At 39.6% G+C, this 22,756-nt stretch overlaps 1 protein-coding gene and 1 long non-coding RNA gene across 2 annotated transcripts; one reads left to right on the top strand and one right to left on the bottom strand.

The window, feature by feature from the left end:
* The first annotated feature begins 2,245 nt into the window (after positions 1-2,245).
* Positions 2,246-14,907, top strand: kynu (kynureninase). The gene is made up of 14 exons (XM_026158129.1): positions 2,246-2,377; positions 4,224-4,418; positions 4,502-4,622; positions 4,698-4,780; positions 6,830-6,891; positions 7,007-7,078; positions 9,196-9,270; positions 9,556-9,702; positions 10,904-11,002; positions 12,196-12,269; positions 12,565-12,617; positions 12,863-12,948; positions 13,805-14,035; positions 14,530-14,907. The coding sequence occupies exons 2-14, from the start codon at positions 4,250-4,252 to the stop codon at positions 14,662-14,664; spliced, it is 1,407 nt and encodes a 468-aa protein (XP_026013914.1). The 5' UTR covers positions 2,246-2,377; positions 4,224-4,249; the 3' UTR covers positions 14,665-14,907.
* Positions 14,908-17,267: 2,360 nt separating this feature from the next.
* LOC113016973 (uncharacterized) lies at positions 17,268-20,337 on the bottom strand. The gene is made up of 3 exons (XR_003271344.1): positions 19,954-20,337; positions 18,613-18,708; positions 17,268-18,230 (listed from the first exon to the last, which is right to left on the bottom strand). It is a non-coding gene; the product is annotated as an uncharacterized LOC113016973 (long non-coding RNA).
* Between the last annotated feature and the right edge of the window lie 2,419 nt (positions 20,338-22,756).

Below are 22,756 nucleotides of genomic sequence, written 5' to 3' on the forward strand. Positions count from 1 at the left end.
TCAGGGTTTTTATCGTTAACTCAGTTTCCCTGGGTCTTTTCCCGTGTTGTAGTTGTGTGTCTTGTTTTGCAAGAAATATTTACGCATTACCATAGCGACCAGAGCGCATTAAGGGACAGAGAGGAGGATGTTACTCTCATTGTTGTTGGCACATTTCAGGAGGACGCTGCTAATAAAGTTACACAATTACACAGTGAATTCGTGTTTATTATTATATTTACAAAACACCACAGGTTTTTTCTTGGTCGTATCATTTTATTTTGTTGTATTTATCTGCAACACCTTAAAGGCCAGTCCGTGAAAAATATTGTCTGACATTAAACCGGTCTGTGGCGCAAAAAAGGTTGGGGACCGCTGATGTAAACAACATGAAAGCATAGATCCATCCTGCCTTGCATCAACAGTTCAGACCCTTTTTCCCTTTTAACAGGAGGAAACCTCCAGTAGAGCCAGGCTCAGAAGGGGCATGTCAATACCTTTGTGACTACAGTGTACCCATCTTCTGATGGCTGCTTCCTGTACTCCACAGTCACCAGATCTCAATCCAATACAGCACATCTGGGAGTGGAAAAGGAGATTCATATGATTGATGTGCAGCTGACAAATATGCAGCAACTTTGTAATGTCATCACATAATTAGAGACAAAATCTCTAAAGTGTTTTCCAGCACCTCATTGAATCTATAATGAAGAATTAAAACAGTTCTGACGGAAAATTCACGCCAGTATTGACAAGGTGTACAAAATCATAAAATCTTCTAAAAGTACCAACTGATTGTTAGGTGAAAAGGAAAAACCCACCTCAAACATCTTCACATGTTGGATTTGATTCAAGAATAAAGTTGCGTCTTGCAGTGAAACAGAGGTGTACAACTTAACACCTTTAAAACATGACTTAGTGTTGTCCAGCCAGCACCCTTCCTGTGACACACGGGCCACTGCAAGGTGACTTTGACTAGTGTAGTGCCTATAAGAGATGTTTAAAAAACTCCTTCTGCTCAATGAATCTATCATTTGAAAGACTTCTGAACATGCTGGAAGAATGTCTGTTACAGAAAATCAGTCAACGGATTTGATTTAGTTAACAAAGCCAGAGAATCAGTAATTAAAACCCTGATTGCTTTTTCACTTCTGCTCACTGTCCTCACTTTCAGAGGGGATTTGTCTGCTCCTTTCTCCCAGACAAAAATCTCGTGTCCATTTTATTCTATCAAAATTCGTTAAAACCAATAAAACTTTAAAAGAGTTTATAGTTTTTACATGCACGCGATAACATTCAAAAACAGTGGTAGCAAGCATGTTTGGAAAAATTCCCAACACTGCACAACATTGGCCTGAGGCAGCATAAAGAAAAGCAGAAGTTTTGAACACACACACACACACACACACACACACACACACACACACACACACACACACACACACACACACACACACACACACACACACACACTTTTTAAAAATGGTTTATGGCATCTTAAAGGTACAGTCAGTAATTCTGTACTCAGATATACACACAGATTAATGTTTAATGATGTCTCCCAACAACTGAGTTCTCATAATACTTATAATCAATGTATGAATAATACACAGGAGCAGGTTTGCACTTTGTGGAAGCAGCCACGTTGCTCCACCATATTTGAATACAGTGGCTGTGAAGGACGCTGCTGTAGCCAAACTAAGAGACCTGTGACTAAACTTTCACCACTGTCAGAGTTTGAAGGGAATGGACCAGACATGGGACATATTGTTAATAATGATTTGCTGCCATCTAGTGGACAAATGGCAGAAGCCTGAAAGAAAAGGAATGACAGCCTCCAGCTCATCACCGTGCAACTCAAGTCAAACTTGGTGGTGTTTATACTTGTATAAATCAGCAGTTTGAGAGCATGCTGAAGGAAGAAATAAAAAATAAATCTTTTTTTGCATGGACACAAAATCAATAAAGGAATGTTTACAGTTTGATTCCGGCACTGGATGGGAGTAAATCCTCACACAGCCTGGCTTAGCATCCGTTGGAAAGTCTCAAAGCAGAAGAGCGGACACTGATGCAGCTACAGAATAACGTCTTTTGATCACATGGCCAGCTCTGTTTTCACGTGGAACTTCGCTCTGTAAGTTTGTTCCATTTTCATACATGAAACAGAAACCACAAAATGAGGAAGTCTTTCCTGCTCTGCCTTGTGTGTGTGCGCACAGGCGAACTTATGACAGGATATTAAAGAGCGTGTTTGAGTATGTGTCATAGTTCATGAAAACAATGATTAACCTGATAGTGCAAACAAAGAGCTCAAAGAGCGTTTGCAGAGGACACGATTCACTCAGTCTGACTGCTGAATGCATAGAGGAAGCTCATCTGCAGACCAACTGATCCAACTGTGAGTTACAGCTTTCAGAGCTCGAAAACTTCCACTTTACAGCAGAATGAATAAATAATGAGGCATGCAATGCTTTAACAAGAACAATTGTCAGCAGAAAAGCCTCTAAACTCAGTGTTTAATTGTAAAAGAACTGCAGTGTTATTGATAAGGAACGCAGAGACTTATCAGGCATATTAAAAGGAAGCTGCCTTGTGCTTAGACAGTGTGAAACAAAACATTTTAAAGGTGTTTGGGTGTACTAATCTTGCAGAATGTCATGTTACAGAAAAATCCTGGTAAAGGTTTTTTAAAAATTTGTGGTTTAAAAATGAAGAAACCAACTCTGGAAAATCAAAAATTAAATTTCTTTCTATATATTGTCTAGTTTGTTCTTTTGAGGACTCTTGGAGCCTAATGATCTCAGCTTTGATCAAAAGTCTCTGTCTATGTTAGCTTAGGAGGATATTGCAGACAAGCCCTCTGAAAAGATCTTAGTGATTCAGCTGATGGATGTTGATTATAGACAGAGGAAAACAAAGAGAAAAACAGAAGGAAATACGAGTTTGTATTTTAAATTGATTTGACAGACCAACACTTTAAAATATGAACATACAACATTTAATATGGTTGCTTCGTGGATGTGCAAGTAGTCACCAGTCTTTGCATGGATCTTCTGTCCTGATCTGCTGTTGACTCTCCATTACTGGCCAGTGGTCACACATTAACCCAGCATAACCCCGTTGTGTTCCATAGGAGACATATTGGGGCTAAATTTAGGCCAGGGAAATGTCTGGATATGCCCAGAATCCAGAGGATATGTGGGGGTAGGTACAGACAGGGTGGAGTGCTGCTGCAAGAATGGCACTAGGTTGGAGCACCTCATCTCAGTGCCTCTGTCCAGTCAGATTTCCACTAAGAGCAGTCAGATCAGAGACGGTACTCTAATGGCTGCAGGAACAGCTCAGAATTGAATCCAGCATGCCAGCAGCCCTGCCTTGGCCAGCGTCAGTCACTTGTAGCATGTGCATTGAATATAGAGGTGTACAAAGGTAAATAACCAATCAGACCAATGACTAAAACATAACATTCACATTTCAACAGAACAGGTTTGGGGTTCGTATGATATTAAAATGATGCAGAGAAAGAGATTTAAAAGAAAGACTGAAAATGTCCTTTACAACACAAATGATCCCATGTGGATAATGAATCTTTCCAGAGTAACAGTGTTGTGATTATAGGACAACCCAAACTAATTTGTATCTTTACACAATTCTACAGCAATCAGATCTAAAAAAAAAAAAAAAAAGGACCCTTGAAACAGTTTATTCCTTTATTACTAGCCACTCTAAAGAGTAGCTAATAATAAGCCCCTATAAAGGTGGACGAATCCTAAAGTTTGCACCTGGACCTTTGACATGAGCTCTAAGAAAAAACAAAACAAACGACCTGTTCTGCTAAGAACACTTAAAGTTTACTTTGGGTGTATTTCAGACCACAGATGATGTTAAACTAAGAGACCTGTGACTAAACTTTAACTTGCCCTTAGAGTTAGTGCTGTTTTCGGGACATTTGGTCAAACAAGGAATCACACAGTGTCTGTCTACATGTGAGCTTAACTACCAGAAACACCAGACTTGGGTTTTTGTTGTTTTTTTTGTTGTTGTTCCTTTACATGTATCTGTAACACCACCACAGAGGATTTTAAATTAAACCCTGAAGGCAGACTTTTAGCTTTAAGGGGAGGAAGGTCAGACAATGTCAGTAAACACCTAAAAAACAGATCTGGAAGTCTACGCACCCAGAGACTGCAACCCTATTCCTAATAAAGATAAAATGTCTTCCCTAACTGATGCTTTTCCTGCAGGTCAGCAGCCCACCGATCCCTCCACAATGGATGAGTTTGACGGCTCGACTCCCAGCGAAACTGTGAAACGAGTGTCTGACTCTCTGGGCTGCAGTCCAACCTCTGCAGAAGTGGCTGCTTACTTCGATAAACATGACAAACTGCGACACTTCAGGGAGGAATTTCTGGTGCCGAAAATTACAGAGCTGCCGCCTTGTGAGTGAAAAATGTTTCATTAAGGTTGATGGAGAAGAATATTTGTTATTAGCAGTTGTTTAATTCTGTTGATGTTTCTTTAGCTGATCTCTCACTGGTCAATGGTGCCAAGGACTGCATCTACTTTTCGGGCAACTCGTTGGGGCTGCAGCCTAAAAATGTCAAGAAGTACCTGGAAGAGGAACTGGACACGTGGGCCAAGATGTATGTTAATGCTTACATTTGATATTTAACCAAAGGATGAGGCACAGTGGCATGTATTGATGTATTCTTTTACAGTGCTATCCATGGACACACAATGGGTGCGAGACCTTGGGCATGGGCTGAAAACAACATTGAGGAACTGATGGCCAAAGTTGTAGGTAAGAAACACTGACGCTTGGCTGGTCCCTCTAAAGTAGGTCAGGATTTTTGGAGAACACGATGTTTTCCAAAGCTGCAAATTTTGGCTCACCTGAACTAGTCTGACAATGGCTGTAACAGTTGACTGATTAAGAAAACCCAAAAGGCAATTGGCGTTTTTGAAGGAGTTTGGGAACTTTCTAGCACTGCACTTCTCACAGTTTTGATACCGTTGAGTAAATTTAGAATCAGAGTACTTTGTTAATCCCTAAGGAAATTATGGAAGACCATAATTTGCAGACAACTTGCCATCATCCATGCAAGCTACCACGGTCATGGGGTACACATATTGCCCTAGCAACTGGTGGTTACCAGGGGTTCACAAACTGGTCTATAGGCCTGTGTGATTGCAGCTTTAGCAAATACTTTCACAGCAACAGCCAGCAAACAGCTGAGGAATAACGTTTTTTCCTAGCAACCAGGGGTTTCAAAGATGGTCACTGACAAGTCTCTAGGCCCGTGTGACTAGGACCTAAGCTGCTTTAGCCTGCCCACCGTTGGAGCTCTTCTGCAAGTAGCTTTACACCCACGACTATTTTTCCCAATTTGCTCTGTTTTGTTCAACAGTCATTTCTGCGTCTTTGAAAGGACTTGAGAGGTCCAAGAGCAGAACCTGCCAAAGGAAAGATGGTTATTTCCAACGATTTTAGTTGGAAATAAGTCTCCTTTTCACTGAAAATACTCATAGTGGTCCTAATAAAAATGTTTTCTAAAGCTTCCATTTTAACTTGAGCTAAGTGTTGGGTGGTTCAATCTAGAGTTTCACATTTGTGTGTTCTTCTGTGATGCTCACACACAGCTGTAGTTTTAAAACAGTCTGTCCCATTTACCTTAGCTGGTAGTCACTGCACTTTTCCATCCAGGCCTGTTTTGAAGAGTGCAAAGTCCATCTGTGATTTCATTCACAAGTTCTGGATGAGGAAGACAATGACAAGAATACATGTGATCATTTGAGTCCTTCAGATAAAGATGACTATCCGGTCGTTAAGTCTGACGTCACTAGCCGTGTCTGGGCCTAAACTCTGCTGCAGGTCCATATATCAAACGATCACTATGTCATTACTGAGAGTTGAAAAACTGTCTAAAGTCTTTCATCTTTAATAAAATGATCAGCGTTCTGCTCTACCAGGTGTAACAATTGAGTTTAACATCCAGGCATCCATGAAAACGGAATTTATGACATTTAACGGAGTTAGAAGTTAGCAGGAAGTTAGCTCGCTAGCTTCTATCTAAATACAATATAGCATGTCCTGACTGCGGGGTTTTGGAAACAAATTAAAACGTACAGCTCTGCTTTCACTTCCAACATAAATGAAGACTGAAAACTAAACAGCAGTGACGTTTGTAGGGTTACTGAAGTTTGGCTAGCTGGTATATAATGATGTGCTATGTGACCGCTAGCGACACAGCTATGTTAGCATAATATAAACAAGCTAACTTTTTTTCCACTCGATAAAAGTTAACGTGAGTGTTCTCGGTGGTCAGGAACAAATGTAATCGCATGGCAGGATGCTGTAAAAGGACCAAACTTCAGCCAGGAGAACAACTGAGATAATCCATCCACAATACGAGGTTAGTCATTCATATACTGCTGCATGGGCTGGGCTGTAGTTACATCCTAAGGTTTTAAAAACTGAGCTTAAATAAATGATTAGCGTAATAAAAGCCGAGGGAGGTCAACAGTGATCACTGACTGTTTTAGGAGCTTTTTGAGATTAAATAGAAGAAAATACATAACATTAAACATGTTAACAACACAAAAGCCATATTAAACGCAGACTACTTTAGGCCCGGAAGTAGGATTTGTCACGTCATCACTGAACAACCGGATAGTTTGACCATTTTGTGAACTGAAGGTTTCAACAAAAGCTACTATGCTTTAAATAACCTGGATTTCCTCATTTCTGCTGTTACTGAAATGAAATGAAAGCCTTGGGGAAATTTCTCAAACATTCACATATTAATTAAGAACATGACTCATATTGTCTTTCTTCTTTTGTTTTTGACAGGAGCTAAAACTGAGGAAGTGGCACTGATGAATGGTCTGACAGTAAATTTACATCTTCTGCTGGTATGATACAATCACTTACTGTTTCACCCCATTTAAATGATGAGATATACAAACATAACACACATAGTTCAACAACTTTCAAACTGAACAGTAATGTCCTTCAATTATTCGGCAGCTTTCCTTCTACAAACCCACTAAAACTCGACACAAAATCCTTCTAGAGGACAAGGCCTTTCCATCTGATCACGTGAGTACATCCACACATGATCACATTTTTCTCTCAAATCCTCCCTTTGGGGATTTTTCTTTCCCTGATCCATGAATTCAGCTTTACTAGTTTTGTCTAACTCAAAAGAAAAATTAAACTTCACTGGATGATTAGTTGGGGTCTGATCTTGTGTTTCGCACCAGTTTTAACACTCGAGAAACATTTCTAGCCCAAAGAACTGACATTAATTGAAGGAGGAAGGTTTTTGAGATCTGTCCAGAGTGTACATTAGAGATACCCTTGACCCTATGTTTGTTAAGTACAATACCAATTCTGAAAAAGCTGTGTAAAATATGAATAAAAACAGAATGCAGGGATTTGCAAATCTCATAAACCCATATTTTATTTATAGTTGAACATATGGACTGGTTCTCATACAGCACTTTTCCACTCAACTTTCTACTCAAAGTGCTTTATGCAATATGCCATACCAGCACATGTTTTCTACAGCTAGGTGTTTTCTATCTAACATTTATAATCTAATGGATGCATCAGAGAGGAACTTGGGGTTCAGTATCTTGCCCATCAATACTTTTGCATGCAGACTGGACCTAAAGGGTCCTAAAAGGGCTTAAACGGAGTCTTTTCCTGCACTCAGTGTTTCTCTTACTTGTCTATGGTGTAAATAATCTCTTGTCTCCTCAGTTCAAGTTGGTCATTAACCGCCCTGTTATGTTCGTTTCTCAGGAACACTGTTTGTAGGTCAACTTGACCCAGGGCATGTTTACTATGTTTATACCTGGTTATTAACTCCATTACTAACCATTTCAAACAATAATTGGTGTAAATGGTGTTTATTTTTACCTCTCACAGATCGTGGTTCAATGAGGGTAATTCACTTGTTTTTCATAAAAAATGCATTTTAAAACATTTTTAATGCACATTAGAAAGACCTGCATATAAAACACAATAGTTTTACATGACATTGATTATTTTAAAATTTTGTTTTATAATTTACATTTTTTTTCTTTGTATGTAGTGATGTAGAGAAAGTAACATGTGACATCTCTTCTGTTCTGGGTCAAACTGACTTAAAATCAAGACTAATGACTCAAGAGGATTTGTACTGAAAGTAAACTCTAGAAAGAAACAAAAGAACAAAAGAACAAAATAAGGGATAGCAATATGAACACAGTGTGTGTGTCTGTGAGTCTCCACAGCACACAAGTGACATGTCGTTACATGTTGCAATAGTAAACACTATCCAGTGTTTAGAACCAGAAATACACAAAAATTAATAGGTGGAAATGAACAAGGTGCATGTGTCTACACAGCACATGAGGGACATTTCATCACTCAGGAAAGATCTCCGCCCAAATGACAAATGTGTTGTAGGCTGATACATCGATGTTGTAAAAGATGACAAGTGGCCAGCGTGCAGTCATTCACTTGGTGCTGTAGGACCCTGTGACTTTGTCCAAGTTGTCAACCCACCCTTTGGTGGCACTGCAGTCTAGAGTCATTTCTGGTCCTCTCGTGTGCTGATTTCAGCATTTTTGTACAAAGTGCTCATGAGCACAACTTTTTTCCCCTTTTGGTGGCAATAAGGTACCAGGGCTGTAGTGTCTGTAAAGGCAAATATGGAAGACTGAGGGGCCCTGTTCTTGGTTTTCAGCAGCTCAGCAGAGAGTTCTGTTCTTTCGGACTGTTCTAACCATTGTGAGCTTTCTCTTTAGAAGCTCCTGAACCAAGTTGTAGTCACAGGTTATGTTGTGCCCCTGAGACCTTGTGCCATATCAAGCACAACCTTTGTGACATGATTCTTCTCTGGGGCTCTTCCAGCCAGCTTCCCAGTGTTAACCTGCATGTTCAGTGTATAGCTGGTGTTTGCATCACATGCTGCCCATAAAAGGTTCCTGTCCTACCCACTTGTCCTGGGACATGTGGGTAACACATGGGTTGTACATATGTGAAAATGCACAATTTTTATTTTATATGTTGATTACCTTTATGAAGCCAAGCACAAGAAGTTTCATACTGAAAAAATACTTGAAACTATTTATTTTAGATTTTTACAATTTAAAATGGTTCAATTTGACTTGCAATATAACAGGAGGGTTAAATCTTCAGTGTCCTTCTTGAATCTCTTTCCTCAGTACGCTGTGGAGTCGCAGATCCGTCTGCGAGGACTCGATCCTAAGGACAGCATGCTGTTGCTGTCACCCAAGCCGGTAACACACTGCACACTTTTATCTAAACTAATTTCTCCATGGAGGAACAATTGATGGATAGTTTTCCTCCCCAAAGCAAATCCTCAGGTCATCTACTTCACGTCACGTGTTAGCATATCACTACTAAAACTTTCACAGCATCTTAACTTTCAAAGATGAAGAGCAGTTGCCGACCTATTGAGTGCATTTCATGCTGTTATATGAACAAACGTGTCTGTAGCTCTGTGTCAGTTAGAAACTAAACACCGTTTAAATGACAATGCTGAGCACTTTCTGTGTGTTCAGGGAGAAGAGACCCTGAAAACCGAGGACATCCTGGAGGTGATCGAGAAGCAGGGCGACTCTATCGCAGTGGTAATGTTTAGCGGGGTTCAGTATTACACCGGCCAGCTGTTCGACATGGCCTGCATCACTGAGGCTGGCCAGAGGAAGGTAAGGAGAGGATACTGTAACCCAGTGGTTCCCAAAGTGGGGGGCACATTACTGGGGGGCGCAGTATGAATAAAAAAAAAAAATGCTTGAACACTACTAGCACAATGGACAAGTTTTTGACGGGGCTCCCACACAAACGCAAAGCAGAAGATGAAGCATCGCCAAATATGTTTCCAAACCAACTCCCTTCCAAGCCAAAGACTTGAAAATATGGTGAAGCATATCTTGCCTTTGGCTTTACCTGCACAAGTGCCAAGGTAGGTCTCCCCGGCAGAGTTTGTTTCCCCTGCATCGGGAACACGCGCTGGGCTGTCCAAATCACGGACAAACAGTATCCCACATTCTTGATTAGTTCACAAGCACGTCTTATAATGACTAACTACTCCTGAAATTTTGGAGATGTTAGCTCTTTATACAGTAAAGCTACAGATTTTCTTGTAAAACAAAGGGGGGCCTAGCAAAAAGAGAAACCACTGTAAGCAAAAAATACTCAGATAAAAGTCTTTAATGATGTTTCAATGAGGCCTTCCAGTCACCAGAACCTTCCGATTTTCTTGTATTACTTAAATGAGAGTTGACACTTACATAAAGAAGCATGTATATGATTTCTCCCGGTGCTTTCATTATTTATTTCCAAAAAAGTTCAAAAGAACAGAACAGATGGAGAAAAGTACCAATTGCAGATCTGCATTTCCAGCTAGAGTTGGTGGGTATCACACCCACTGTGCGAAGTTTGATGGGCCAACAATAATACTGATGCACAATTTTTTAACTGAGTGAGTTTTGCCCACTGTGACTCTGACTGACCAACGTTAACAACAACGCTATTCCCTTTTTCCAATTGTGTGTTTACACCCAAATCTTTTACCCATTTTCATCTCAAATTTTCACCGCATCTCGCCATCATTTTATGAAATATTGGTGTTATTTGCAATAAATCCCATATTTTTTGATGCAACTCTTCAGTTGTGAAACTTTCCGGCCTGACCAAATGTTTCCTTGAATTGTGGAAAGAGTCAATGTCCAAAGAAAACTTAGAAGTCTCTGGAAGTCCTGGAAAGCTATTGCTCAAGACCACTTACAAAAATGTGAAGAAAGTCTGTTATCTTGGAAGCAAAAGAAAAATTAATCAGGGCCTTCTCGAGACTTTTGCTTTGTGCTGTATATTAAGTTGTTACTGTGTCCTCTGTTTGTCTGTCAGGGCTGTTATGTCGGCTTCGACTGCGCCCACGCGGCAGGAAACGTCGAGTTGGAACTGCACGACTGGGGTGTCGACTTCGCCTGCTGGTGCTCCTACAAGGTCAGCTGACAGGAGACTTCTAAAGTCCTGCTCACTGTTTCATCCAGACACAGTCCAGAGTGAATGAGACTCTGTGGAGCTGTAGGACAAATGTCCTTTCTGAGGAATATTAATGTTCTTTCTGGCAAAGGTTGAGACAACACAACCAGTTCCAACCAGTTTAGACGCTTATACCAGGGTGTCAAACTCATTTTACATCGTGGCTCACATACAGTTCACTTTGATCTCAAGTGAGCCGGACCAGCAAAACTCCCATTTAATCCCTGAGATATTTTAATGTAAGAAAAAGAACTTCAACAATAGATCTGTTTTTCTATTTGATAAAGAAATGGTGCTGTAGTAAAGGAAAGAAGTGTGGCAGCATGACTCTTTGGGCTTAAAGTTTAAGAAATGAATTACAGAAAATTTCTGGTGTCTCATTGTCCACACTGTCCTGTAATTATGTAATTATTATAAAATCAAAGTTTTGTTGTTAATATACAGAATATTTCTTTGTTTTGCCAGGATGCACAAAGCAGCTCATGAGAGAAATTAAGCACACAAACCTATCAGGGTTAGATTTTTCTGAACTCAAGAGTAAGAAATCATGCAATTCTATAACAGATACTGAAAAAACTGGAACTACCTGTCATTTAACAGTTTATTACTTATTTATTTTGGTTTATGAATGACCATGGGGGATGTCTTTATCAAAAACCAATGGAAGGGGCCTTTAAAGATCAAAAGCCTTAGGTAATTCAGCTGATCTCCCATTCAATAACTTCTGTAGTGCTACTTTCTGATCTCTGTGCAGCAGTGATGTTACATCTACCTTAGCGCCATCGCTGAAAACTATGGATCATTTAAACTGAAAACTGCTTGTTAACTGCCATAATCCTTCACATGTAATCCAGGACAGTTTGAAAGAGAAATTGATGTAAGAGCAGAGCGAACAGCCTAAAAGGACAGAACGGGGCATGTGAAAATGTCCGAGATTATCTTAATTTCAGACAAATTTCACAGACTTTTTTATTCATGTATCATAAAGGCAGCGGTAAATACTTATCTCCTTATCACCATTCACTCCAGCTTACTGAGGACTACCTTGCTCACTAACTGCCCTGTTAATGAACTGCAGGCGATTTCAGTACAATTATCAGATAAAAGTATAAATGAGAAATGCTTTGTGATGACTGTGGCTTTTTTGTTTGCAGTATATAAACTCAGGTGCTGGTGGTCTCGCTGGGGCGTTTATCCATGAGAAACACAAACATACCATCAAACCAACGTAAGAAACATTCCTCACAGACATTTTAGCTGGTGGGGATTTTTGTTGGTAGGGTATCCCAGATATCCTTGGCCTAATTTTGACACTCTTGGTTCAGTCACAGCACTGGCAAGTGACACCTTGAGTCAGTCACGGCCAGATGTGGGACATCTAGGATAGTGAAACTAATATCAAATGATAAAATATATCAAACTCAAGTATCTTTCTCTTAAATTAGTCAAAATACGTTAATAGACATAGGATTAAAGATTGGATTAAATAAAGTAACACAGCTCTCTGTTCCCGTGTCCTTCAGGCTGATGGGATGGTGGGGACATGACCTGAAGTCTCGGTTTCAGATGACTAACGGTAAAACTCATCACAGATTCCTCACTGACCTCTGCCTCCTCAGTACCTCTCTCAAGCCTGCTGTGTGCTTTTAGAGTTGCTATTTGCTTCCATCTTGTGGTCTCATGTGAACATTACACCTGCAGTTCTGCCTATTTGGAGACCTTTATGTTTAGAGTGTAAAGAGCACACCTCTCAGGCTCTGAATGAACTGAATGGATCCTGAAGCTTTGAAAGGGTTCTTGACTTTTTCCTTCTGTTTTTAGTGATGGAGCTGCAGCCTGGAGTGAGCGGCTTCAGGCTGTCGAACCAACCAATCCTGCTGGTCTGTCCACTGCAGGCCAGTCTGGAGGTACTCCTTCTAGACATGTTAATCAACCTGAATGAAACGTATTTCATAAGCTTGCTAGGGTTCAAGGATTATTAGCATCTATTTAGTGTTCGGGAATTGTGAATCGTTACAAATTATATGTAGTTTGTGTAGTAAATGATCTCAAAACGACAACTATGTTACGTGTACAATATATGCGCGCCATTGAAATTACACGTATGTTGTGGACATTATATGCAAACCATTGACATTACATGTGTGTTATGTGCAGGTTATTGAAGTTACATGTCCGTTATTAACATTACAAGTGTTATGTGTATGTTTTTGTCATTACGTGTATGTAATGTATGTATGTAGTGCACTGACACTTTGGGGTAACTGGAATTGTTGTCATGCATATCTGTAAGTAAGTGTTTATCAAACAGTGATGCTAATAGTGCCTGTAGTCGATTACAAGTTGAATACACAGCTTGAAAAAACTATATGTGTTCATTATTCATCTCTTTCATTGTTTAATTGTTGTACATGTCTATTTAATGGTTATTTAGTGTTTGCTTATTTCAGCAGTTTATTATTTATTATGGAAACTTGTTTCTGCCACTGAAAACAAGCATTTTTTGCCATACATAAGTTCAAAATTTGGGTTATTATCTCGCCTTAATTGCTCAAACTTATGGAAATAACTGAAAAATTGAGAAAATTCCTTTTTTAAAATTTGAGAGAGTAATCTAAAATCATGTCTTATGGAAGGGAAAAATGCTGTTTTCAGGCTTCCTTAATATATCAGCATAGTCTTGTACACGAAAAAAAAAACATTTGCCTGAAGTAACATCTATTTTTCATTTTCTTTCCTCATACACGATTTAAATCTTGCCAGGTGTTTAACATGACCACCATGCAGGCTCTGCGCAAGAAGTCCCTCCTACTGACAGGCTACCTGGAGTATCTGATTAAGCACTACTACACTAAGGACCCGGCTCAGCCTCACAAACCTCACGTCCACATCATCACACCGTCGGACCCTCAGCAGAGAGGCTGCCAGCTTTCGCTCTCCTTCTCTGTTCCCATCAAAAGAGTCTTCGAGGAGCTGGAGAAGAGGGGCGTTGCTGTGAGTATAAACCCCGATATCTGTTTCTAGTACAAGCCTAATCAGGTAAAAATACAAGAATGTAATTAATTTTAACATCAAATGTAAATTTTGTCTTTTTAAGTTCTGTGTTGTTATCATCAAAAGTTTAGAAAAGGGGTTGGTCACGTATTTGGCATCTTAGCCAGTTCAGTTTTGTATTTGTTTTCTTTTTTGGAGCCAGAAGTGTCCAAAGTTTGTGAATTCAGCTTGTTTTTATAAACCGATACCTGATCATTAGTGCCAAGTACATACAAATAAAACATTAGCATTTAACTCACTAAAACCAGAGCACAGACTGGTGGAGGATCTTAGCAACTAACTTCATAAAAACAACTATAGGGACATGCTCGCTTTTGTAACTTGCCTACAGTGGCCATTGGAGGAGCTCCAGTTTTTGGCACTTTAATTCCTTGTGCTTCAAAAAATGACCACCTGAACAATTTTGAACTCTTTTGTCATTTCCTGTCTCATAGTGTGACATGAGGGAGCCCACCGTGCTGCGAGTTGCTCCGGTGCCAATGTACAACTCCTTCAGTGATGTCCATCGCTTCATCAGAGCGCTGGGAGAGGCTCTGGCCGCCAGCAAGCAAGATTGGGAGAGGAACTGACTGCTACAAACTCCTGTGTTTTTTCATGATTATTAGGAAGGTTGTAAAGCATCATGCTTTCTTTAAACGCCTCAGGTCTCTCATTTTGTGCCTTTTGGAACCATTTGAGCCTCATTATCTTCACTGTATTTTTAAACTTTTTTTTATCTGTTGCAGAGATATTTGTCATAAATTCTCAGAAGTAAAATATTTTTGGTGACAGTTTAAAATAAAGCTGAGAACAGCCTTCAGATTGAGAGAGAACCCTGACGTTCCCTTGGTCTTTGTTTTGTTCTCTAGGTCTCTCTTTGAAATTGCACATAAAATATGGCTTGTTTTGCATACCTACCTAACACACCAGTACTTAAAGCCTTATTGCAAATTTTTGCAATCTTATTGTTTTTTTGAAAATTATTTTTTATTATTTAATAAAGTATATTAATGTAATATGACACAGGGCTTTTGCATGAACAGTAACTGAATACATGACTAGCTGCAGTAAAATAAAAGATGGATGTACTCACCAAAGCACGACCCACTACTTTGGAAAGTCCCAAATTCGCAATTTTATCCATTGCCGTTGTGGTTTTCAGCCAATAAAGCTGATTCTGACAGGAGATACACTCTAACTGTGACTACTAGTACATCAGTAGTACATCAGTGCTTCACATACTTCTTCAACCTGCAGGTTGGCACAGTTACCATGTTGTCAACCAAAGACTACACCATGAAATCGGTATGTGACCAAATGCTACGAGACAACTAACCTTCAGTTTTAAAGCTGTGGCTTTAAGTAATGGTAAGAAAACTATTTACACAATTCTATGACACCACAGCGATGTGAAATGTATCGCTTGCATTTAAAATAGCGAATTGGATATAAATCCTTTGATTTTAATAGATATTTAATATATTTTCTTATACATATGGTGATGTGAAAAAGTGTGAAAAAGTATTTGAACCATTCTTGATTTATTAGCTTGTTGCTATTTGATCAAATAAAATGTAATATTAGACAAGGATAACTCAAGTACCTGGCCCTGTGTGAAAAAGTACATTTAAAAGCATCAGTAATGATTTTTTCTTAGTTATTATTATTATTGCTATTTTTACCTGCTGGTTATACAAGTCTTTTCTCGTAGTATTTATCACATCTAAACAGACTATTAGTGTTAAGGTGTTAACACCGGTGTCACACCAATTATATTTCTGTATATTTCTTCTATATAAATGATCATAAACATCTCATTAAAAAAGTGACAATTCTCAAAAGTTCAATGCTATTCAAATAATGAACTATTTGTATAAGTAGGAGAAAACTAAGAAACAACCCCATGGTTGTTTATTGTACACTTATATATAATTTATTAATAATTAATGATTGATGAGTGATTTCTATGTCAAAAGGCAAATTAAAATTTAGTTTTTTTTAATTTGGAGGACATTTTTCTTATTGTCATGGCTTAGCGCAACAGCACATGGGGAAACACGATGATGCAGTTATATTGAACAAAAGTTAGATCCCACATTATGATTGCAAAAACACTTTCTTTGAACAGCCCGTATCAGAATGCTGCCGTAGCTCTCACTCCCCTCACCCCTGTGACCCTCCTCTTCGGTGGAGCATTTGGGCACGACACCCAGCGAGCTCACAGCATGAGGTTTGCAAATTACAGCATTTTTTTTTTCATTTGGGCTGTGAGGGAGGAATCTAATGAAACCCTTTTTTTCTCCCCCTCTCTCTTCCTCACCCGTCTGTACATTACACACATGAGTTAGCCGACAGTCCTCCCCTTACCAATTAACACCTACTTTATTATAACGTTGACTTCTCCCTAATGTTCTTGCATGTGTTTATGCACTATTACCTTGACGGATGCCTCTTCCACGATTAGACATAATTGGCATATCAATATGCAAAACCTAAATGGATTAACCTTCTTTAAAACTAATGAGCACTTGGATGCCCAGCTGGGGAATGGACCAAAATTAGCATTTGTCATCTTTTTGGGATGATGTGAGAATAAATAATTGAAGAGTGGCTGGTATTGTCTTTCCTGGGGCTACTTAACCTTACAGTGACTGTACTGTAAAATGGAGAAAAAAAAGAGAGAGCGAGAGAAGGAATATGCAGATTTACTGTCTTAATGATGACCGCCGGCTTGCTGGGTTCACACACACATGCAGGGGAAAAAAAAAATACAAAGTAGCTCCGTCTTTGCTGAGGGAAGTGGACAGTTTTGATCAAAGAATTGGCAAAGTAAGGTTTAGTTAGGCAAAACAAACTGTGGCACTTTTGAAAGGTTTTTCATGATCAGTAGAGGAGGATTAGAAATATACCCCAGATCTAAGCACTTATGGGTAGATTAAAACATTTTTAAACATCAAAACATGAGTGTAATAGAAGAAGTATTTCCAACATGTTATTGAGCTTTCCTAAAATTAAAAAAAGTTAAAATTATTGCAGTAGATTGTAATTTGTTGCTAAAATAAATTGCCCCAGAGGAAGGGCAGTGTATAACTAACTTACAGTGACTTACATATGAAAGTTTCAAATGTAAGTATTTAAGTTAAGATCAGGAAGTATTTTCAGGAGAATGAACATAAAATAAAGAGATGCAATGTTGTTCTAAAATACATTTATGAAACTGCTCCAATGGTTACAGAGCTTTTTTGCTATTACAGTGAGATATTTACACCTCTAAATACTCCAATTCAGGTCAGAGTTTTAGTCAAGATACTTCAGTACTCTTTGTTTTTAACATGTTTTCTTAGATGAGCTTCAGAAAAAGACTGAAAGCTGTAGGGGGCAAAAAACTGCTTAGCTTGGGTAGCACCAAGACAAAAATATCTCCCGAGTTAGTTTTAAACTTGTTGTTAAAATTTGGTTTCTAAACTGTAATGTCCAGCACTAAAAAGATAGAAAGACTTGCACTATGAAGTCTCAGTTTCTCAATGAATATGTCACCATGAGCCAGTGAATTCTGTGTACTGCTCAACTCTGTGAAAATTACACGGCTCCAAGAAAAGCTTGGGCATGGTGTGGTCTGGCAGGAGTTCAAGGTTGTGTGATCAACTGACAGTTAAAACATAACTTTTTAAGTCCAATATCCAAAGTAAAAAATGCTCCAAAAGCTGCTTGCGTGTGGCTTAGTAGGTCAGAGAGCAAAAAGATAGTTTCGGCTTTTAGAGACAAAAGTGAACTTTGGAGTTTAACATCCAAAAGAAAGACCGCAAGCTGGCCAGAAATCAGATCAAACCTCTGACCTGATAGGTGAGGGAACATGGTTTTCTGCAAACACACAACTATTACTATTACTTGTGGATGACTTTTAATAAAATTACTTTGCCAAGTACTGAAGCCGTAGATGAACTATTAACATTGTTTGCAAATGCTGTACTTAAAAAAACATTACATTATCCCGTGGCGATGTAGCTGATGACATATTAATACATTGCCCATCAAAGGTGACGGACAGGTTGACAGATGAGGTCCGACAGGAGTCTCCATGGAATATGATGACACTGTGATCTGCAGTGAGTGTAGGGAGCAGGTGGAAGAAAGACTGGGGAGGTGGAGGTATCCTCTGGAGAGAAGAGAAATGAAAGTCGGTAGAATCAAGACAGAATACATGTGGGTGAATGAGAGGCAGACAGGTGGAAAGTTGAAGGTGGATGAGGTTAAATACTAGGGGTCAACCACTCGAAGCAACAGACATTGCAGTGCAAGAGAGGTGAAGAAGAGAGTGCAGGCAGGGTGGAGCGGATGTAGATGAGTGTTAGAGGCAGAAGTAGGTTCAGATGTGAAAGAAATACTTCATTTGCTATCTTCAGCTGAACAACAGAACTTGTAGGGTAGCATTTATTCTAGCAAACCTTTTAAACATTTAAGTTTCTAATAAATTTCACAAGTTAATGAAAGAGCTGCACATTCAGTCAAACCGACTTCAGATTCACATTCATACTTACCCAAATTGTTTTGTTTCCTTGTGCTTCACCCAAACAAATCCAGGTAAAAGGCCAGGCTGGCAAACAGGAAGTGGCAGTTGTATTCAGGGCGCAGGACTATACCAAGTGTGACAAAGTACAGAGGACGGATTGGCTGTTTTAAAGTTTCCAAAGTGGAAGAGATGTCCTACCCGGTACCCAGTATGAGTAAATGGGTAAATGCATATATTTTCTAAATCTTTGCAAACACATTGATTATACAGCACTATACTGTATGTCGATTATATCAACATACAGTGTTGTGAGTTTGAATAGTACTTCCAATACTAAGAGTAGGAACGCATAAAAAAATCTTGCCAAATGATTAAAATTGCAGCACAAACTAATATTGGTTATCACATACAAAGATATTTTATGGATTCCAGTCAAAGCAGATGTAAAAGAGTCCGATATCCCCAAATGTTAATCTCTTTTAAGTTAAACTGGAAACTAACTCAAAGAAAGAACCAATGTTGTGTCTACACGTAATTAGATCTTTAGGTGTTGTAGCCAGTCACAAAAACGCATCATTTGTTCCCATTTCTTCAGACATAAAATAGTATTTTTGCACCAACAAGGTGATTCTCAAAGCGCTATTAGCTGAAAACTTGGCATATCTCAGCATGACGTGCTGTGCTTTCTTAAAAAAATGTATCTACAGCAGATAAGCCAAGTCCTTAAGACACAGGAAAAAATCCAGCATCTTACATGGGCCATTGTTGAAGCAGCAGAGAACAGGACAAAAAGCAGAAACACCCACAAAAGAGCTTTGAATGTCTTTGAAGAAGTCTGGAAAACAGGTTGCCACTATTGCTCCCCGATTGAGAAGGTGACCCATATGCCAAAAACTACTACAATGACCCAGTTTGAAGTTCACCCATGTCCTGTGTGTCATTCCCCCCTCACTAATATCCTGCTTTCCTGTCAACTCTCTCTGGATTGGCCTACTTGTTAAACACAACAAAAGCTTGGAGAACTAAATAAATGACAAGAAAATCTCAAAATATAAAGAAATGTGGGGTGGCTCAAGAGTTTTGCACAGTACTACATGCCATGAATGAAACGAAGAAGAAACAACACTTTATAATGTCTCCTGACGGGTTGGTTAAGCAGAAAATAAACTTAAACCGTGATGTTCGGCTGTTTTATCCCATAAATGTCAGATTTTTAGGAACAGGAAGCTTCAGAATCCAATTTGATTAAGAGCACTCAACAAAAGAGCTTCCTAAAAGTTCACTCAAACACAATCGACCTTTATTTCAGGTTGACTGTACTTCTGCCTCGCCCAGACAACATCACTGGTCATATTTTAATAACCCAAACCTTTGATTGGATTCTGGCATCCTTCTGCTTTCCGTGCCTTCAGTCTTCACATGAACGCACACGCAAAGCTGAACTCCCCAGGCTGAACGCTGGTTGATGGTGGCAGCAGTTAACAGGTAATAGGGATTGAGAGCTGCATGAATCAGAACTAATTACCTTAAATAGCCACAGCCTCGGGCTTATTTTTCCAGTCCACGTCTCTCCAATTTGACAGCTGGCAAAGGTAGCTGCTGCTGCTCCAGAGGCGGCGAGGTGCTGTGTGGGACTTTTTCATCCCATTAATTAATTGTAGAGCAACTAAACCGTGAAAAGCTACAGACGGGAACTTTACTGACCGCTCTCTTGGCAGGTCTGCTGTGACAGCCGCCGAGGGGAAGCACCCACTAATAGAGTCAGGTAAAGAATGAAAATGGTGAAATAAAATTTTTTTTAAAAAATGGGACTAGATTAGTTTTGGGTGGTTTAACTTCATTTGAGGCAGAGCTGAACTCGGAGCTATCAAAGAATTCCATCAAATGGAGTTTAAAGTGGATAAAAGCAGCTTGTTGTTCAAGGGTTTTGTTTGAAGAGCAGGCTTCATGAATAAGAGACGAAATCACAATAGAGACAAAAAAAAAAAGGCAAAATATTAGCCGAAAAGAAAAAAGGAAAAAAGAAAGGAAGCAAGGGAAGGGGCGCTCTGTGCTCAGATGATTTCGAATCAGATACTACAACCTTGTTAGCATCGCAAGCTTATTTCCATATTAACGACCCCTTCAGAACCTTCAAAGTAATGAATAATTGACAACAAATGAAATGTTTTGATTGTCGTCAGCGCCCGGCGTGTTTAATGTTTCATATGTTGCTTTCCAGCTAATTATGGAGATGGCACATTTGTCAGAAATACGTCCCCCTCGCAACCCTGGCACAACCCTCCCGCCGTCCTCTGCAGATGCCCTGTGTTTTCAGGCAGGAGGGAGGGGTGCAGACAGACACACGCACCCTGTTGTAATTAGCTAGCAGGGAGTGCTCGGCGACCTGTGAGGGGAGTCGAATGGCGTCCGCTGCTCACGGGTATTGTTTTGGCTGCAGACACAACAGAAGCTCTGCTGATGGGGTGTGTGTGTGCAACAAAATGGAAAGGTAGAGAGTGGGAATGCAAGTACAAAGGTACATGAAAGGCTTTTCGCACCACTTTTCCTTGATGGGGTTGTGCAACCTTGTCAGACTTCAGCAATGTTTTGATTGTAACGTCTGTGCAGACCTTTCTAGATTAGACTCACTGCATTTGTTTTAATCACAAAAGATAGCTTGTTGAAAAGAACTAAAACAAAATATAGCCTTATATTGTGTTAACCCCCACATGGGACCTCTGGGGGTCGCCAGCAGTGGGTAGCACCAGGAGGGTGGAGTTTTTGGTTGAGGCCTTGGAGGATTCTTATGCTCTGTTGGGGAGTTTGGTATAGCTGTCAAAGTAAGACCTTCACAAGGTTTCCCAGCAGAACATTGGAGTTTAAGAAGAAGCTGTCTGCCTCACCTGTCGGTGGATTTTATGTTTGTCAACCAGGTGACCCGAGGCTGCTCTCTGTTTACTGCAGATTTTTTACTACCATGTATTGAGCATGTGAGAGTTGGAGGGTCCCATGTTGCAGACTGACTGAAGAAGAAAGTAAGAACAGCCAGGAGGAAAAAACAATAAAGAAAGAGAGAGAAACAAAGAAGGAAAGGGATAGATGGAACAGAAAAGGGGTGAAAAGAACAAGAAAGGAAGAAAGTTCAAGAACATAAAGAGTAAAAAAAGTAAGAATGTAAGAAAGACGAAGAAAGACAGAAAAGGAAAGAAAAATCAAAACACGAGGAGAGAAAAAAATCAGCAAAGAAAAAGTACAGAAATGAGAAAAGCAGGGACAAGCAGTAAGTGAAAAAGATGAAGTTAGAAGGAAAAGAGGTTAAAAGAACAAAGAATAATGGAGAAAAAAAGAAATAAAAAGAGAAAATGTGAGAAAAATTAGAAAAAAGACAAGTAGAAAAAAAGATAAAAAGAATAAAAGAGATAAAAATAGATATGGGGAAAGAGATAGAAAGGAAGAAAGAACACAGGAAAAGTAGAAAAAGAAAGCGTGAGTGCAACAAAGACAAAATGTCATGGTCCTGGGCCATGTGGGCCCAGTATTCTTAGTTTCTTGTATTTTTGTATTTCGTTCCTTATTTAGGCCATGTTTCCTAAGTTGTCCTGTTGTGGTGTTCCTTATTTGACTTCCCCTTGTGACTTTTATCCCCTGTGTGCCCCTCTATGTATCTGTGAGCCCTCATCTCCCCTCCTTGTTTCATTCCATGTTTCCCCAGCCCACTATGCCCGTGCTCTCTCTCTCCTCCTGTTTGCACCTCTGTGTACTTCCTGTTTTACTTTGACAGTCTCCCGTCAGTGTTGTTTACTCCTGCCATGTCTTGTTATGTTTATCTGTGTCAGCTGTGTTCCCATGTGTGGCCACTTCCCCTGATCATCCCTCTTGTGTATTTAGTCTCTGTGTTTCATGTAGTCTGTGTCGCGTCGTCTGTGTTACCACCCCCTGTGTTCCGTATCTCCAGCCATAGCTTTTTCTTAGTTTATGTCCAGTTTAGGTTTTCTGTTTGAACTATTACCCTTATACTGCCCTCGCTCTGGTTTGTTCTGTTATCAGCCATAATAAAAGGCTCGCTTTTGTTTAATCCACTCCTGCATCTTCGCTTGTGTTCGCGTCTGGGTCCAACACACACATTCCCACACGGTCTATCTCCACGGACCGTGACACAAAATGAAAGCGATAAAGACACAAAGTAAAAC

The sequence above is a fragment of the Astatotilapia calliptera genome, chromosome 23 (assembly GCF_900246225.1).
Source record: "Astatotilapia calliptera chromosome 23, fAstCal1.2, whole genome shotgun sequence".
Classification (NCBI taxonomy): Eukaryota; Metazoa; Chordata; class Actinopteri; order Cichliformes; family Cichlidae; genus Astatotilapia; species Astatotilapia calliptera.

Coding starts and splice junctions, on each gene's coding strand:
- kynu (XM_026158129.1), top strand. CDS start 4,250: ATGGATGAGTTTGACGGCTCGACTCCCAGCGAAACTGTGAAACGAGTG. Junction 12,270..12,564: donor AAACATACCATCAAACCAAC/GTAAGAAACATT, acceptor CGTGTCCTTCAG/GCTGATGGGATGGTGGGGAC. Junction 14,036..14,529: donor TGGAGAAGAGGGGCGTTGCT/GTGAGTATAAAC, acceptor CCTGTCTCATAG/TGTGACATGAGGGAGCCCAC.